The sequence below is a fragment of the Mastigoproctus giganteus genome, chromosome 10, assembly GCF_048544385.1.
Source record: "Mastigoproctus giganteus isolate SK-2022 chromosome 10, ASM4854438v1, whole genome shotgun sequence".
NCBI classification, from domain to species: Eukaryota; Metazoa; Arthropoda; class Arachnida; order Uropygi; family Thelyphonidae; genus Mastigoproctus; species Mastigoproctus giganteus.
In genome coordinates this window covers 163,705,146-163,725,452 of record NC_143584.1, presented here as the reverse complement: position 1 = coordinate 163,725,452, position 20,307 = coordinate 163,705,146, and the positions used below count along the sequence as shown (strand labels likewise).

Genomic DNA, 20,307 nt, shown 5'->3' with positions numbered 1-20,307 from the left:
AATAGAAAGAAAGAAAGAAAGAAACCTCTTGAAAAATTATAAAAGATATTTTTCTAAAATTTTATGAAAAAAAATTGAAAAAGCTGGCAGGTGTGCAAGGCCTTTGAAATTTGATACCATGAGTGCTGGAATCAGGATGGTCAAACTGCTTACTGTGGGTTATTTAGATGAATTATAGATTAATTAAAGATATATTGGGATATTTGCCCGGAATACAATTCTAGTTTCCATTTTATATAAACAGTAGTCTCTCCCTTATCTGCAGGAGATACGTTCCAAGACCCCCAGTGGATGTTTGAAACCGTAGATAGTACCAAACCCTACATATACTATGGTTTTCCCTATACATACATACCTATGATAAAGTTTAATTTATAAATTAGGCACAGTAAGAGATTAACAACGATAACTAATAATAAAATAGAACAATTATAACAATATACTGTAATAAAAGTTATGTGAATGTGGTCTCTCTCTCTCAAAATATCTTATTATACTGTACTCATCCTTCTTCTTGTGATGATGATACAATGGCTATGTAATGAGATGAAGTGAGGTGAATGATGTAGGCATTGTGACATAGCATTAGGCTACAACTGACTTTCTGACTATACGTCAGCAGGACGATCAGGTGATGTTGTTCCAAAAAGCTTCGGCATCACTCGAAGCTTTTTGGAAGAACATTGTAATTGGAAGTTGCCGTCTCTTTCTTTTTAACACATCAAACATTTTAACACACATTGCTGTAGAGGTTGTAATCCTTCGGTGATCATATGGATGACTTCTGGGTTCCATCCGAGGATCGTATCCCATAATTTTGCCCTTTAATGTCGTGCAATTCCAAACACTTTGGCAAATTTTGGTAATGTCCATATTGCTGGTTCTGCTTCAGTTTATTCTTCTTTATCTTCCTCTTCCTCTGTAGATGACTCAACAAGTTCTTCCAATTTCTCATTTGTTAACACTTCTTGATGGCCTTCAATATGTTCTTCCACTTCTTCATCAAGCATTTCGGTAAATCTTTCTCCACCAACTTGTCTTTCTGGATGAATGATTTTCCTAACTTCTCCATTGATTCCTGGAAAGCCTTTAAAATCATTCATGACTTCACTCCATAAGTTCTTCCAGCAGCCATTTAGTTTCTGGTTTTAATTCATCCATTGCAGCTTTGATGAATGTTATTGCTTCAGCAATAGTGAATTACTCCCCAGGGACTCACATCTGGTGAGTATGGGCTTGGTACACCCAGGGTCCTGAGCTGGATATCATTATTCTTCTCTTTCTTGGTGATTCCCTTTTGACCCCCTCTCTCTCTCTCTCTCTCTCTTAGGGTAACTCGGGATTTTTTTTTTTTTTTTTTTTTTGGCTGGTGCAGCATAAGCTTCAGGCTTCCTTGCACCATATAGCTAATAATAATAAAAATAAAATAATAAATTAAAATTTCCAGCAATGCATTATGTCCAGATTAGGGTCTGCATCAATTGCTGATCAAATGTGATCAAATATCAGGCAGGTGTGTATGGCCTTGACAAGCCAAATGATGCCCTGGTCAAGGGGCTGAAGCAATAAGGTTGTATTTGGAGGTATAAATACAACCTCGACATTTTCATTTTCATAGCAAACAGATTCAGGATGGCCAGGTGCATTGTCTATTATTAATAGGGCTTTAAATTCCAACCCTTCCTCTTCCAAGTATTTTTTGTCTTCTGGGATAAAGCATTGGTGGAACCATTCCATAAACAAGATGGCTGTCACCCACACTTTCTGATTATGTTGCCAGAACACGGGCAGATAATTTTTGTTTTTGAGAGCTTGTGGGTTCTTCGCTCCGTACACTATGTCTGGCTTTATCACATGCTCTGCAGCGGTGCCACAAATATACCAGAATTAATCTGTCTTCCCATGTTTTATGCCCTACCTCCTTTGCACTTTTATGAATGTAGGTTCTATTGGGCATCTTCTTCCAGAGGAGTCCGGTTTCATCACAATTGAAGACTTGCTTTGGATGGTATCCTTTCCCTTTAATCAACTTCTTTAACTCTGCCGGAAATGTGGCAGCAGCTTCTTCATCAGCAGACGCAGCCTCTCCAGTAATTTTTATATTTTTCAGTCCAAAACCTATTCCTGAATCTGTGTAACCATCCCTTACTTGCAGTAAATGGCTTGGGGTCATTTGTTTCAGGGGATCCCTTGCTGAAGTCTTTGTATAGGCTCAATGCTTTCTGGTGCAACATGTTGCTGTCAATCGGAACATGTATTCTGTTCATGTCTTCCACACAAATTTAATGCCTTTTCCATCTTAACTAAGCACTTACCATGCACTGTGGTCATAACTTTTACAGTGAGGTTCAACAGCAAAACTAGCATGAATTTCTTTTTCCTTCTTCACAATTTCATGAATAGAAGATTCGTTCATACCGGAGAACCCCCAGGGGCTCACATCTGGTGAGTATGGGCTTGGCACACCTAGGATCCTGAGCTGGATATCATCATTTTTCTCTTCTTGGTGATTCCCATCTACTTTTGTCTCTCTCTCTCTCTCTCTCTCTCTCAGGGTAACTCAGGAATTTTTTTTTGGCTGGTGCAGCATAAGCCTCAGGCTTCCTTGCACCATATAACTAATAATAATAATAATCTTAGCAACCTCAGCATACAATTTTTTTTTTCCTTATTAAGTTGAGAACTTTCACCTTTTCACTTAAAGGAAGCACTTTACGGCTTCTCTTTGGTATATCCGAATTGCCAGCATCACTCTGGTGCATTATGGTCTCAGTCACCAATGTGCCATTAAACACTAAACCAACCAGCCAGCCAGCAGCACTACTCTTGCACTTTGGGGCCATTATTAAGTAAAATAAGGGTTACTTGAACACAAGCACTGCGGTACTGTGACAGTTGATCTGATAACCGAGACAGCTACTAAGTGACTAACGGGCAAGTAGCATATACAGCATGGATAAACTGGACAAAGGGATGATTCATGTCTCGGGTGGGACAGCATGAGATTTCATCATGCCACTCAGAATGGTGCGCAATTTAAAAGTTATGAATTGTTTATTTCTGGAATTTTCCATTTAATATTTTTGGACGGCGGTTGACTGTGGGTCACTGAAATCGCAGATAAGCGGGGACTACTGTACTGTATAAAAAAATTATAAAATGTAAATAACCTTATAGTACATCAGTATTCCTTAATAATTATAATAATAATAATAATAAAAAGCTTCTTTGACTCCTGCAATATTTGTAATTTTTGGAAATTTGATGTTTGTAATTTCAAATTCTAATTTCCACTTATAACATTAGCCACTTAGTAATACTGATTAACTAATAAAATTAATCTTAATGATACGGGTTAAAAAAAAACCCCACAAACTATCTTCTATACATATCAGCAAAAAAAAAAATAAATAAATAAATCCCACCTCATCTTTTCATCCTCTCTAATAATTTGCCTGAGACTTCCTTAAATTCACTCAATCTACCCACTTCCCACAACAGCAAATGGAAATTTGTTTCAACAGTTTATAGCACAGGCTGAAAGCATCTATCCCACCATGCACCTACGAGGTGCCATTGTACAGCCTTATTGGCATCCCTCTCACAAAAACAATAACACATAATCAAAGACAGTTATTTAAATATATTTCATAATGATCAACAAACACAAAACAAAATACACTTTGGAATTTAAAAAAAAAAAAAAAAAACTATGTTCTAATAATTACAAAAAACAAACAAACAAAAAAAAAGTTCAATGGCAAAAAAAGAAGAAAAATATTTTATTGTTAGTTGATAACTGTCCTGCACATCCCCAGATTCAAAATTTGTCCACCATTAAATAAATAAATAAATAAGTAAATAAGATCTTTATTGTACAGTTCACCGGTACACGCAGGTACCACGACCATACAATACCCTTCACGGCACCATGCCAGGGGTTAACAAACGGCAGAGATAAAGGAATTGTAAAGATTAATTATAAGCAAATTATATAATAAAAAAAAAAAAAAAAGTACTCATAGCAGATAACATTGACTTGAAAGGAAAACTAATACAAAATAACAAAAATAACAAATTGTGATAACAAAAGCTTTTCCTCAAGTCCAGTTTTCTGAGAGTCTTTTGCCCCGCCATAACGATCTGAGATCAGTTGGTAGTTCTGGAGACCATGTGCAGATCTAGGATGATCCGTCTATACTTTTTATCATCTATGATTTTAAATAAGTCAGCATCCAGGGATTGAACCAGGTGGAGCTTCTGATAAGGGAGGAACCGATCTTTCAAATGTAGTCTCAATGCAACATCAATTTTACAACCAATGGATGTAGGTGTAATCAAGAGTTTGAAAGGATTTTATAAAATATTTCTAGTTCAACATCTGATCAGTCAAAGAGAACAGAAACTTGCCGAGTCTATATCGACATTGGATGCTATAAATTTATTGAATGATGTATGGAACAACATTACTTTGACAATCACATCGGATTTCTTCAAGAAATCAAAATTAAATTCAAATGAAATTTCAATCATAGATGAAGATGATGGAAATGAAGAAAGCAACTTACCATTATCTGAATGGTTGCTACGTAACAACATTTTAGGTTGTAATAGAGATAACATCGATGAATTTGTATGAGTCAATGGTAACTTATTTACTAGTGGTCTTCCTACAGAGAGTGACATTGTAGATGCTGTGCTCAACAAAGACGATAATGATGATGATCATAAGATGACAAGTGAAAGTGAATCAAAATCAGTGCCGACAATCTCACAAGCTCAAGGTGCAATGGACACATTAGTCAATTTTTTGGAGGAACCAAGGCAAGTAATGAGACTTTTAATGCATTCAGTGTTTTAAGGGGAAACTTAAGAAATATCAAAGTGAAATGTTTAAAACAAACATAAATTTTAAGATTCATAAATAAAGACTAATTGAAATCGTGTTTATTATTAAATAGTATTGTTTTTAATTACAGAGAAATGCATTGAGAGAAATAAAATAAATGTATTTTCTGGTGTTTAGTATTAAGTGTATTGTAGTTTATACAAGCATATTACTACAAATAATATGCAGGTATATACTTATATTATTTTTTCTCTCTAATATTTCTTTTGTTTTTTGAATCTACCTTAACTCATCACTGATATAAAGTGTTGATTGTCTAACAGCCCCAGGGGTTTCCCCATCTCCGCTATTACTGATATAGCGAGTAACTGTTATAACGAAGAAATTTTGTCAGTCCCTTGATGCTCGTTATAACCAAGTTCGACTTTATATATATTTTTTAAAATTCAGTCTCATTACTTTTTTGCTGCACCATGTACCTAGTTTTTCACCTTCTTTAACCTCTCTTCTTCTTTTCTTATTTCTTCTTACTGCCCATTACTTAACCCCAGGGGCTCACATCTGGTGAGTATGGGCTTGGCACAACCAGAGTCCTGGGCTGGATATCATCATTCTTCTCTTTCTTGGTGATTCCTTTCTACTTCCTTCTCTCTCTCTCTCTCTCTGTCTGTCAGGGTAACTCAATTTTGTTTTGGCTAGTGCAGCATAAGCCTCAGGCTTTCCTGCACCATATGGCTAATAATAACTTCTCATGGGACTGGCAATCAATACATTGGCCATTACCCCTATCTATCTATTTTTCATATTTCATTCATTTTTAATTGTATATGTGTGCACTATCAAACTTGGATACAGAGTCACTGAGGGGACAGAAATGTTCTTCACATTATAATTGCTAGCCACAATGATTTATGTTTCTATCAATGGGATTATTTTTAGTTCAGAAGAGAAGTTACAGTATAATGGGAGTGTTCTATTCTTAGTGAAGAAAAACATGCTGGGAAGCAGCTATAAGATCAACCAAAAAAAAATTGTAATGGATAGTTAGACAAATTAGTAGAACTGCATTCGGTGAGACTGCATGTTCATGAAATCATTAAATTAAAGGCTGAATTTTCTGGTGTATTAAGAGCTTTGTGCAGTATAGTAATACTTTTCAAGATCAAGATCATCATGAAAAAAAAAAGTACAGTGTCTGAGACACTATACAATAGATTACTATTTGAAATACAACACCAATGAATACCAAGTGAATGCTTTATACATTTTAAATATATACTGCTGCTTAGTTTACTGGAAAGATTGATGCTACAATATAGATATTGTGCATTTTACCTTGTAAACAAAGTAAAATGGCAGAAATTTTTTATATGGAGATTTTTTAACCGATGATTAATTGTAATTAACTGTCAGTTAATTGTAATGCTATAACCAAGTTTTTCTTATTTCCAAGGCCAGTATAACCGAGTTTGATTGCATCATTAAAGCTGGCTGTGAACATGTTTATGTTCTTATTCTTAAGTTTTCTCACCTACAAGGACATATTATATGAGGGTAGTTCACAGTTGACCCTTACTTTTATTTTTTTTTACAAAAAGCACATACAGCCATATTCGCCAAGACACATTCTTGCCAGCTGAAGGGTATATCTTAAAATTTTTGGGTGGCAGGAATTCTTTGTGGCACCTTTCCATATTGGGCTATTCAATTCTATAGAGTAAGGCAGTGCACCCATGACTCATCACATGACTATTCACTACAAAAGTGCATTTTCATCTAGTTCAAACTTATTGTGCTTTCTGATCAAATGTGCATCTTTAGGACCCACCAACCCACTATATAAACACTTTCTTGAATGATAAGTGTCCATGCATAATTGTCTCTACACGTCAAAAGCTTATGCACACTTCTGATACAATATCACACACTGTAATTTAGCTGCTTCCCAAATCAGCTCTTCAGTGCACTATAATTCAGCTGCTACCTAAATCAGCTCCTCAATGCAATGAATGTTAACACCATGGCAGATTTTAGCTACATGCAACAATGTAGCAGGTGAGCAACTTCTTCACAGCCTTCAGAAAACTTGTTGCACCAGTAATACACATTTGTACATCACAGGACCTCTAACCCATATTGTGCATTTCATTTGCATTAAAATTTAGCCAATTCCACCTCTTTTAATAGGAATTTCATGATACAATATTCTATTCTTAGAATGACAGAATCTGATAAAAAATCTTGTACTGCTTTGTGCTTGCAAAGGGCACAACTAAGATTCACCGTTAGCAGTGCCCTCACCATTTGCCACTAACAATTTTTTAATCACACCATTTGTAGTAAAAAAAAACAAATGTCCAGGTCAATCTTGAACTGCCTTTATATATTACTCAAGATTTTGGCAAAGGATCAAGTTACAATATTAATGAGAATTAATTCATTTTTAACTACAAAACTGTGTAATAAAATAATTGCTTCTGTTGCCAAGTCTGTAATTCGGTATTTCACTATCATGGCATAGCAGAAAATTTCAATATGGGTATTACAAACAGTTTAGCAAAGAGTAGTCAAGTGTGGCTTGGTAGATAAATGATCATTGAGTGTTGGCATTATTCCTTGCTATATGTAGCTAAATTCAGCTGTGGACATTTAGTGCCATCTCAGCCCCTACTTTTTTTTTTTATTCTTCAACAACAACAATAAAAAATATGCAGTAAGTAACAAAAATAACAGATATAAATGAGAAAGCTTATCACTGGGAATACAATTAATGGATTAAATAAATTAACCACTAAAAATTATACAGTACTTGTATATTGCTTGCACTGTAATATCAACATCCCTGGCAAAAAATTAAAGTCAAAGAATTTTCAGCTCCAGGAAATGATATGTTTTTGAAAAATTTTTGCTGTTTTACTGACCTGACTGTTACATTAAATCATATACTATAAGTAGCTTTACAGTCCTAGTCATGCTCGTAGTTTACTTTTTAATATAGCTAGAGATTTTGTAGGTTACTACTTAATATATGTAATAGAACATTTGTATCATTCGAATCTTGCCACCATTGTTTGAATACAGAATACAGAGTGAGTGGCAGGGGAATTCTAATTTTTTCAATTGTGGTAAAGAGGTAGCTCTAAAGTTCAAACCACTTAGGTCAGCATTAGTCGGATAATTCTGTTGTATTAGTAATGGCCATATGGTGCAAGGAAGCCTAAGGCTTATGCTGCACCAGCCAAAAAAGTAAGTAAAATAGTATATAAAATAAATGATTAATAAATTATAAAAGAAAAGGAAATAGACAACCTCTACATTTCTCTCTTCCCATAGGTAACCATCCAGCTGACCTTTGAATTTCCCCAAACTGTCAGCCTCAACCACCCATGTAGATAACTTATTCCAGTAATTTATAACCCGCTGGCTAAAATAAAACTTCCTGCAATCCAGTCTGAACTTCTCCCCCATAACTTGAATTCATGGCCCCTAGTTCTAGAATCATTTATAACAATGAAAATTTCATCCTCTTCATGTCATTTTACTTTTCCTGCTCAGAGCCTTAAACACCTCAATCAAGTCTCCTCTAAGGTGCTCAATTTCCAAGCTGTGCAACCCACATATTCAAAGTCTTTCCTCATATGGATGCCCTTTTGCTGATCTCACCAAGTGAGTTACCCGTCTTTGGACCCTTTCAAGAAGCTTGATGTCTTTTTTAGGTGCAGTCTCCATACTTGAACACAGTACTCAAAGTGTGGTCTAACAATAGCCTTATATAACAGGATTATGACGTCCTTATCGCTACTAGCAAATGTTTGATAAATCATCGATAGGATACCATGGGCCTTCCTTGCAACTTGTCTACAATGCTTGGAGAACTTCATGTCTGACCGTATCGTAACTCCCAAGTTCCTTTCTTCCAGTGCTAACTTAATTTCGACTCCACCAAGTGTATAAGTTATTTTGAGATTACTGTTTCCCAGGTGTAAAACCTTGCATTTTGCTGAATTAAAGCATAACTGCACTTTTCTGACCATCCCTGAAATCTATCTAGGTCACTCTGAAGAAGCTCTGCTTGGCAGTGATCATTAACTATTTTTTTTTTTTTGGTAGTTGTTGGCACATAGGCTTCTGTGGCCATAATGCACCTCCCAAGGTTTTTGCAGTACTTTGATCCAAACCCTAGACGGGAATCGAACTCCGCGACCTTTAGATTGCCAGACAGGCACTTTACCCACCCAGCTAGCCCGGCCGGCTCATTAACTATTCTACCCAATCTTTACATCTGCAAAATTTAGACATCCCACCCTATATCCCTTCATCAATCTTATTTAAGAAAATCAAAAACAACAGTGGTCCCAATACTGATCCTTGGGGAACTCCACTTCTTACATTAACCCAATCTGAGGAATAATCATTTATCACAACCCTCTGCCTTCTTCCCTGAAGCCACCCTGCTATCCATCTAAGGATTTTCTCTGTGATTCCAACATGTTCCAGCTTATAAAGTAACTGCTCATGTGGGACTGAGTCAAATGCTTTGCTGAAATCTAAATAAACAATGTCAAAATTATTTTCCCTAAGTCCAGCTCGTGAGTAACCCTGTCAAATTAGCAAACTAGTTTTGTTAAACATGATTTCCCTTTACTATACTGTGTATCTCTCAGAATTCCATTTCTAAATGATCCTGAATTCCACCCTTGATCATTGCTTTCATGATTTTTTCTTCTAGTGAAGTAAGATTGGCTGGTCAGTAATTTCCCACTACACTCTTAGAACCACCTTTATGTATTGGCGATACATTTCCACTCTTTCAATCCAACAGAATCTCTCCTGAGTCCAGTAATTCTCTCATAATTAGCCTCAATAGTTCAATGGACTGCCTTAAAATTATAGGATATGCCATCAACCCCAGGAACCTTAATTTAATGAAAAAACTTTCAAGCCTGTAGGCTCGAAAGTTTTTTCATTAAATAATCATGTGAAATTTCAATATCATTAATTATATATTTTCCAACTTCACTCCCATAATTTCTCATTGACATAAAGTATGTTTCTTCTGTAGATAACAATGCAAAGTAACTGTTGAGTTCTTCTGCAACATTAGCTGGGGTATCTAATACTATCCCACGTCCATTACATAAGGGTCCAATCTGATTTGTCCTTCTCTTCTTTGCATTTATATATGTGAAGAATTCCTTATCCCCACTCTTTGCTCTCTTTGCCATCCTAACCTTTTCTGTGGCACTATTATTAGCATTAGCATTAGTAGAGGCATATGATACAAGAAAGCAAGCTTATTCAGCATCAGCCAAAAAAAAAAAAAAACACACACACCACTCCCATTTCACCCCTCTGTTCGTTCGAAATACCTGTCCAGTTGAGCTTTAAATTTGTTTAGGCTATCAACTTCAACAACAAGTGATGGAAGTCGGTTCCACCAACCAACCACCTGCTGGCCAAAGGCAAATTTCCACACATCTATCCGACATCCGTCCTTCCTCAAATTGAATTTATGCCCTCTGAGGTGATTATTCTGAGCAAGATGAAGAATCCCATTGGCATTGAGCATGCTCAAACCATTCAAAGCCTTATACACCTCTATCAGATCACCCGCCGGTGCCTAGTCTCCAGACTCTGTAATTTGCAAAACTTAAGCCTTTCTTCGTAAGAGCAACCCTTTGTTCCATTCACTAATCTTGTTGCCCTTCTCTGTACCCGTTCCAGCAGCTCTACATCCTTCTTGAAATGAGGCCTCCAGACCTGTATACAGTACTCAAGATGTGGCCTAACCATTGCCTTATACAAGGGAATAATCACCTCCTTATCCCTGCTAGAAAAATTCCTGTATATCATTGACAAGACACCATGAGCTACTCTTGCAGCTCGTCTGCACTGCTCAGAGAACTTCATATCTGCCTGCACAATTACCCCCAGGTCCTTTTCATTCTCTACCACTGTCAGTGTAGTACTGCAGAGTTGATACGTTGCTCTGTGGTTACTGTTTCCCATATGTAGTACTTTACATTTGTCAATGTTAAACTTCATTTGCCACCTCTCAGCCCATCTGTTCAACCTTTCCAGATCCTGTTGCAGCAGCATAGCGTCAGTAGTGTCCTTAACAACCCTGCCAACCTTTGTATCATCTGCAAACTTGGACATTAAACTTGATATCCCATCATCAATATCATTCATAAACACCGAAAACAACAACGGACCCAACACTGAACCCTGAGGAACTCCACTAATAACATTAGTCCACGTTGAGCAGTGTCCATTGATTACCACTCTCTGTCTTCTGCCACTCAACCATCCCCTTATCCATAGCAGCAATTTGCCTCCAATGCCACACTGCTCCAATTTGTGCAGCAGTCATTCATGTGCAACAGTATCAAAAGCCTTTCTAAGATCCAAATATATAATATCAAAGTTATTCCCTGCATCCAGTTCTTTTGTGACTACATCATAGTATCCAATCAAATTGGTCAGGCAAGACCTGCCCTTAATAAAACCATGCTGCATCTGAGCTATAACTGAATTCTTGTCTAGATGATCCTGCAGTGCTTCTTTAACCAGTGCCTCCATTAATTTACCTGGAACAGAAGTTAAACTAACAGGTCTATAATTACTTGTGTCAGCCTTTGATCCTCCTTTGTGAATTGGGGTTACATTTGCACATCTCCAGTCTATGGGTACCTCCCCTGAGTCCAAAGAAGCTCTCATAATTATGGCTAGGGGTTTGCTTACTTCCTTTGCTGCCTCCTTTAATATAACTGGATAGATCCCATCCACCCCAGGTGCCTTTTTTATGTTTATCCTCAACAATCTCTCCACCACTTTACTCTCAGTTATTACAAAATCATCCAGCTCACTGCCAATGTTTACTTTACCTACATCATTCTCCTTCCTGAATAACTCCTCATGCGTAAATGTAGATGCAAAATACTCGTTTAGATTGTTAGCCACCTGAGCAGGATCCTCAACTGTTGAACCATCAATATCCAGTGGACCAATCTGATTCATCCCTTTCCTTCTTGAGTTTAAATATGTAAAGAACTCTTTTCTGTTTTTCTTTGCATCCTTTGCCAAGGATTTTTCGTAGTCTGCCTTTGCCTGCCTAATCTCCTTTGTGACTTGGTTACAGACCAACTTACATCTATCATAGGCTTCCATGTCACCCATTAATTTGTATGTATCCCATGCATTTTTCTTCTCTGCCACATGTCTCATTAGTTCATCTGACAACCATTTAGGCCTAAACCTTGAACAATATTTCTTAGTTGGTATGTAAAGCCTGGTAGCCTCCAAGATTAGTTCCTTGAATGCTTCCCATTTTGAGTTTGCTGTTGGTAACATCATCAGTTGGTCCCACTGTGTAGAATTTAAATACTGTCTCAGACCATCATAGTCGCCTTTACGAAAACAAAAACCCTTCCCTTTACCTCTGATGGTAGTTACCTCCTTGAGTAAATCCCACTTCAACACACTGTGATCACTGCCACCTAGTGGTTCATTTATCTGCAGATTCTTAATGCATGAAGAATCACTACTGATAATCAGATCAAGAGTATTGCTCCCTCTTGTTGCCTCACGAACATGCTGATGTAGAAAACAATCATCCAATAAATCCACAAAAGCCTTGCTAGTGTGCGAGTGACCAACCCACAAATTCCAAATCAATATGTAGCTGTTATAGGCTTCAGTACTTTTTATTGCTCTGCAACTTTTCCATGCTGTCTTTTTCTGATCAAGTAATGTGGCTACTTCATTATTCACCCAACTTGGAATCCTCCTCATGGAGTATTTTTTTAAAGGGTATATATGCATTGAAGGCTTCTGTAATTAAGGTTTTAAAGGTATACCATAATTCAATTGTATTCGCTCTCTGTGAGATATCTACCCAGTTAATAGAGGCCATGTAGCACCTTAAGCTGTTGTAGTTTCCTTTCCTGAAATTATAACCCTTTCCTTTGCCTTTAACTATTGCTCTCTCTCTCTCTCTCTCTCTCTCTCTCTCTCTCTCTCTCTCTCTCTCTCTCTCTCTCCATCCATCATCCACCATAGAACTCTGTATCACTTCCTTCTACTGGTTCCTGTATTCCCAGCCCTATTATGTCATCTGGTTCATTCTTTTTCCTAGTACTTTCCCTGACATGTTGATACAAATAACAATCATCTAGTTGATTTATAAATTTTGTCCCCATGTCAAGTTTCCTTCCCATTTACTCAGATCAATTAGAGAACAAATTAAAATCCCTCATAATAAGACATTCACACTTACCTCCCCATTCCATTTGCATGTAGAGGCTCTCATCATAATCTTCACAATCACCTGGCCTGTAGATTACTCCCACTCTCATTATACCTTTGCTTCCAACTAATCAGATCATAAAATTCCATACTAGCATGCAAAACTTCTGAATCCGGGAAAGCTTTTGTCACATTCAGGCTGCTTTTGATAAGAATCATGACCCCACCACCTCTTCTATCTGAATTATCCTTCCTAAATACATTGTACATACCATACTGAAAGTCATCATCCCCTATTTCTGGGTGGCACCACATTTCTGTAAGCCCTATTATGTCAGGGTTTGTTTGAGAATTTTTTAGGTGCATGGGCATCTATGGCCATAGTGCACCATATGTCAGGTTTACTTATCCTAATTAGCAGTTCAAATTCACTCATTTTATTGACAACACTTCTGACATTACTGTATAAACAATTAAAACTTAGCGTTCTTGTTTAGTTAATTACCCTGACACACCCCTTGAAATTATTTAAGCTTGCTTCCCTGGCATTAGCTACCTGCTGATTTGAAACGTTTCTGCCCTCAGAACATCTTGCTAGTATGATCTGTTGCAGTAACAAACAAGAACAACTTAAGGTATATGCAAGCTTTACTTTGACCAATATCATTAGATAAATGCATATCTATATTACCCTTGTCCGCCCCCCGCCCCCCAAACTAGCAGTTTCCCTGAACATTTAAGGTATCCTCAATGATACTGGCAAAAACCTTTGCACTACCTTTGTTTAAATGTATCCCATCTCTGCAAAACAGATTCCTTCTACCTACATAATATATTACAATTATATATAATATAATATATTAAAATTATATATAATATAATATATTAAAATTATATATAATATAATATATTAAAATTATATATAATATAATATATTATAATTATATACTTATATATTATATAATATAATATAATATATAAGTATATAATTCTTATATACTGGTATAATCTAATACATAGAACACAAACCTGGTAGTTTGGTAGTATTATTGCTGCATAAATGGCGAATTGGAGTAGGATTACTCCAACTTTAACTTAACTTTATTTAACTTTTCATTTAGAATTAGAAGTGTAGTTATGATTTATGATTCTCTGATTACATTGGTGAATTTGTTTGTGACATCACTTATAATGGCTTAAGAAACCACATTCTACTTTTGCCGCCATTTTTTTGTATTGATAAGAACATCTGAATTTGAATTATATATAATTAATAACATAAACTTCATAGCATAACCAGTGCATAGTGTTATTACTGCATTAGGTACAATTGTTTAGTGTAGTATTTTTAATTATATTGAATTTGAATTAAATCATGACCCAGACCAGAGCAGCAAAGCAAAAGGCTCAATATATGGGAGTGCCGTGGCTCTGGGGAGAACTGAGGGGAGGCAGTTATCCTCTGAATCATGGCCTTATGAAATGTACAGCTTGTTTAATGTTTGCAGGGCTCTCAGGAATGGATAATGATATTACAAAGGGGGATATCCTTGTGTGTGCTTGATGTAAAATGCACACAAAATTAACAATTACTCAATATTGGCACACTGACCAAACTCAAGTCCATAAACAAAAACCAAGTATTGCAGCAACACTTGGTTTTTTGTTTGTAGACTTGGAACAGTTTTTTGGTTCTTTGCTTGTGTTCAGGTTGGTTTATGTACATGGAATAAACTTTACATAAAATTTTGAAGTTTGTTCTGATTTAGCAGTGAATTCCAGATTTTTACTTTGCAACCATTATTTACAAATTTTCAGAATGTTGTTGTTTCTTAAAATTCCAAAAAATATGGCACAATAGATGCACTCTCTCAAATATAGGTGGAAGTAAACATGTTAATCTGTTTTAACATCTTGCATACTGTAACGTATCTCGTCATTGGGTTGCTCAGGTCTTTACAGTGCCTACTTATCCACTGACAATACAATACAAGAAACCATGAAACCACAGTAGCAGACCTACCACATTTAGAGGCAAACTGACATTAACAGGTCAGTTTGCATTTTCATTTTCTCATCCTCATGTCTATCTTCTCTTTCCTATCCTTAAACTGTTTGCTTTCATCTACTATCTATCAGATTCCTTTTTTAATATTTGGAGTTCTTTATCATCCCAAAGTTAACACCATGGTCTGGATAATGGCATACACTTTAAAAAAAACATTGTCCCTCCTCCACTTTAAAGTTTTCCAATACTAAGGCAACTTGTGACAGGGGCTACAAGATTATGAGATTGAAGACTCATTAACATTAGAAGAGGCATATGATGCGATAAAGCCAACTTATGCAGCATCAGCCAAAAAAAAAAAAAAAAAAAAACCCACTCCCATTTCACCCCTCCATTTGTTTGAAATACCTGTCCAGCTGAGCCTTAAATTTATTTAGGCTATCAACTTCCGCAACAAGGGATGGAAGACTTCCACCAACCAACTACCCGCTGGCTAAATGCAAATTTCCGCACATCTATCCTACATCTGTCTTTCCTCAATTAAAATTTATGCCCTCTCAGGTGATTATTCTGAGCAAGAGGAAGAATCCCATCGGCACTGAGCATACTCAAACCATTCAAGGCTTTATACACCTCAATCAGATCACCTTGCCGGTGCCTAGTCTCCAGACACTGTAATTTGCAAAACTTAAGCTTTTCTTCGTAAGAGCAACCCTTTGTTCCATTCACTAATCTTGTTTCCCTTCTCTGTACGCGTTCCAGCACCTCTACATCCTTCTTGAAATGAGGCTTCCGGACCTGTATACAGTACTCAAGGTGTGGCCTGACCATTGCCTTATGCAAGGGAATAATCACCTCCTTATCCCTGCTAGAAAAATTCCTGTATATCATTGACAAGACACCATGAGCTGCTCTTGCAGCCCATTTGCACTGATCAGAGAACTTCATATATGCCTGCACAATTACCCCCAGGCCCTTTTCATTCTCTACCACTGTCAGTGCACAGAGTTGATACGTTGCTCTGGGGTTGCTGTTTCCCATATGTAGTACTTTACATTTGTCAATGTTAAACTTCATTTGCCACCTCTCAGCATATCTGCTCAACCTTTCCAGATCCTGTTGCAGCAGCATAGCATCAGTAGTGTCCTTAACAACCCTGCCAACCTTTGTATCGTCTGCAAACTTGGACATTAAGCTTGATATACCATCATCAATATTATTTATAAATACAGAAAACAATAATGGTCCCAACACTGAACCCTGAGGGACTCCACTAATAACATTAAGTCCACGATGAGCAGTGTCCATTAATTACCACTCTCTGTCTTCTCCCCCTCAACCATCCCTTTATCAATAGCAGCAATTTGCCTCCAGTGCCATACTGCTCCAATTTGTGGAGCAGTCTTCCATGTGCAACAGTATCAAAAGCCTTTCTAAGATCCAAGTATATAATATCAAAGTTATTCCCTGCATCCAGCTCTTTTGTGACTGCATCATAGTATCCAATCAAATTGGTCAGGCAAGACTTTCCCTTAACAAAACCATGCTGTGTCCGAGCTATAACTGAAGTCTTGTGTAGATGATCCTGCAGTGCTTCTTTAACCAGTGCCTCCATTACGGTAATTTTCCTGGAACAGAAGTTAAACTCACAGGTCTATAATTACTTGTGTCAGCCTTTGATCCTCCTTTGTGAATTGGGGTCACATTTGCACATCTCCAGTCTATGGGTACCCCCCTGAGTCCAAGGAAGCTCTCATAATTATGGTTAAGGGTTTGCTTACTTCCTTTGCTGCCTCCTTTAATATAACTGGATAGATCCCATCCAATCCGGGTGCCTTTTTTATGTTTTTAACCTCAACAATTTCTCCTTCACTTTCCTCTCAGTTATTACAAAATCATCTAACTCACTGTCAGAGTTTACTTCACCTCTGGCATTCCCCTTCCTGAATAACTCCTCATGTGTAAATGTAGATGTAAAATACTCATTTAGTTTGTTAGCCACCTGAGCAGGATCCTCAACTGTTGAACCATCAATATCCAGTGGACCAATCTGATTCATCCCTTTCCTTCTAGAGTTTACATAGGTAAAGAACTCTTTTCTGTTTTTCTTTGCATCCTTTGACAAGGATTTCTCATAATCTGCCTTTGCCTACCTAATCTCCTTTGTGACTTGGTTACAGACCAGCTTATATCTATCATAGGCTTCCATGTCACCCATTAATTTATATGTTTCCCGTGCATTTTTCTTCTCTGCCATATGTCTCATTAGTTCATCTGACATCCATTTAGGCCTAAACCTTGAGCAATATTTTTTAGTTGGTATGTAAAGCCTAGTACCTTCCAAGATAAGTTCTTTGAATGCTTCCCGTTTTGAATTTGCTGTTGGTAACATCATTAGTTTGTCCCACTGTATAGAATTTAAATACAGTCTCAGACCATCGTAGTCGCCTCTACGAAAGCAAAAACCCTTCCCTTTACCCCTGATGGTAGTTACCTCTTTGAGTAAATCCAACTTCAACACATTGTGATCACTGCCACCTAGTGGTTCCTTTATCTGCAGATTCTTAATGCATGAAGAATCACTACTGATAATCAGATCAAGAGTATTACTCCCTCTAGTTGCCTCCCAAACATGCTGATGTAGAAAACAATCATCCAATAAATCCACAAAAGCCTTGCTAGTGTGTGAGTGACCAACCCACAAATTCCAGTCAATATCTGGGAAATTGAAATCCCTCATTATAAGACTCTCTGATTTACTGGCCCACTCTATTTCCCTGTACAGTTTCTTATTATACTCATCAGATTCATTAGGCCTATAACACACACCTACTCTCATTTTTCTTTTCCTAGTGCTTATGTCACACCACACTGACTCAACGTTGCATTGTTCACCAATGTCAACTGGATGCACTTTCTTAGATTTTATGTGTTTCTTAACTAACAGCAGAACCTCTCCGTACTTCCTATCCTGTCTGTCCTTTCTGTACACATTGTACTCCCCAGATTCTAGTTCTGCATTCCTTAAATCTTTGTGACACTAGTCTCTGATATCCCAACAATATCTGCCTTTGATGTTTTGAGCAATACCTCAAATTCATCAAATTTATTTACCAAACTCCTAGCATTGGTGTATACGCAAGTATACATGCACCTGTTCCTATTCTTAACTACCCTAACACAACCCATGTGTTTACTGGGAGTCATTACTTATACTGCAATGACTCCCAGAAGTCTCTGAAATACCCTGCATCTTGTTTTCCAGGCTGCTGCTCATTCCAATAGAAGCATTGCAAGAATCACTTTCATCTCTGCCAGTGGATACTGTTAATCTATTAGTCCTTGTATCTCCCCCAAGCTAGCAGTTTTCCGACCCACCTGACACTGCCCGGATAGCATCAGCAAATATTCTTGCACCCTTTCTATTTAAGTGTATCCCATCCCTGTAGAAGCAGTCTCTTCTGTTAACAAGTAGAAACTAGGCTGAAAAAAATTCTACTCCTTTTTCAACAGTGACCTGTACTTGTTAAGTAATTCTGCCAGTTTCCTACTCTTAATTTTCAGTAGTGCCAAAGTGTACGATTATATCACCTTTTGTGCCCTTAAAAGATGATATCTGCTCTACGAAGTCATCAACCTTTGCCCCTGGCAGAGCAAACCAGTTTGCTCATTGTTAGGTACATAAATAGGCAATGCCCTACTTGTACAATAATGTCCATTTTAGAATAACAAAAGTAAGAACTGCTCTAGTCATGGGTTGAAAAACTAACCTTTAAGACGATGAGTATTGTCTATCCAGTCACCAATAACAGAGCCTAATGTGGTAACAGCAATATTTGAAACCAGACCATAAATAGCTGACAGCTGCAGGTTATCAGGATACAGCTTGACAAAATATATTCCTACAGCAAAGTGCCACATATTATCCCCCTAACAGAGGAAAAAAAAAAAGATTAAATAATGGAGGTAGAGATAGTTTTATTTATTTAACTATACACTGTGTATAGTTGTGTAAAGGTTACAGCTAAACTTAAACAGTCCGAGTCCAAGAGAAGGGCTGACAATAGCAGTAACTAGAGAAACCCTTGAATTAGTAGAAACAATATGCCAGTTGGTTACTGGGAGGAGGGAGGGATCTTGAGGAGAATAGACTAATGAAATCATTATTCCAATTTATTTGAAATGCATTTTTTATGAAAAAATACTTTACGTAGCTACTTATTATAGATGTTATACATGAGTTGTTGTTATAGGATTTTAAAGTGCATCGGTGATTTAGACCATATTGCACCATTATGTATTATGTGTATATTCCTGGGCCAATTTGCATGTTGTGCAGGCTAAAAAATCTGGAATAATTCAAAAGAAAAAAAAAAAAACCCTACTCCCTCCACCTGAAGCTGTCTAACTACAGCCTTAATTGAAGAAGATTACAGAAATTTCTCCAGTCATAGATGAGAATCAAATCTAGACTTCTCCAAGCAAGTAATAAGTGGCAAAACGACTATACCACCACAGAGGAATTCTTTTCTGCTTCTCTTATCTTTATATCAAGTGGTATTTACACTGTTGTTGTTGTATAAAAATATTCAATAGATGCTTTATTTTTATAAATATTGTTTACTTATATCTATTATTATTTTAATATTTTAAAATAATTTTTAATTAAAAATATAAAAGATTTTCAATTTTGTTTGGTAAGATAATGGTTTGTTGAGGTATTATTAAAACCTGGTCCATTAGTAAAATTACCTGGTAATATTTTCTTTTCCAATCCACCTTGGTTCTGGATTTATCAGCTATTAATTCACTAAAAACCTTTTTACAACTTTCACAAAATTTCTTCCTAACAATAACAATAGCAATTAACCAATACCTTGAGGATTTTTAAATAGATCTCACTTACCCATGATGCTAAAATTCTGCTTAAATAAAGTTTTATCATGTAGTTCTCAAAGCACCTCCAGCATCTGCCTATAATAAAAAAAAATGAATATGATATTAACAGTATTCATAATATAATAAGCCAATGAATTATCATAACAGGGAAAAAATCATTAAAAATTTCCATTTTTAAAACCTGCACAGCAATCAGGAAAATAAAAGAGGCAATAGTAAGAAGTAGAAGCAGCAAGATAATTTTCACAGGACTGGAGCTAATAAGCAATCATGAGAAATCCTGAATTCCCCTTTAACTAACCGA

The 20,307-nt window shown here is 36.6% G+C and overlaps 1 protein-coding gene across 1 annotated transcript in view; it reads right to left on the bottom strand.

Annotated features, from left to right (window-relative positions):
• LOC150079444 (ferroportin-like) overlaps positions 1-20,082 on the bottom strand; it is a 53,432-nt gene extending 33,350 nt beyond the window's left edge. Inside the window, exon 1 of the mRNA XM_090383074.1 lies at positions 20,011-20,082. Coding sequence (XP_090239200.1) covers positions 20,011-20,014 — 4 coding nt within the window. The 5' untranslated portion in view covers positions 20,015-20,082. The remainder of the gene's footprint in view (positions 1-20,010) is intronic.
• Between the last annotated feature and the right edge of the window lie 225 nt (positions 20,083-20,307).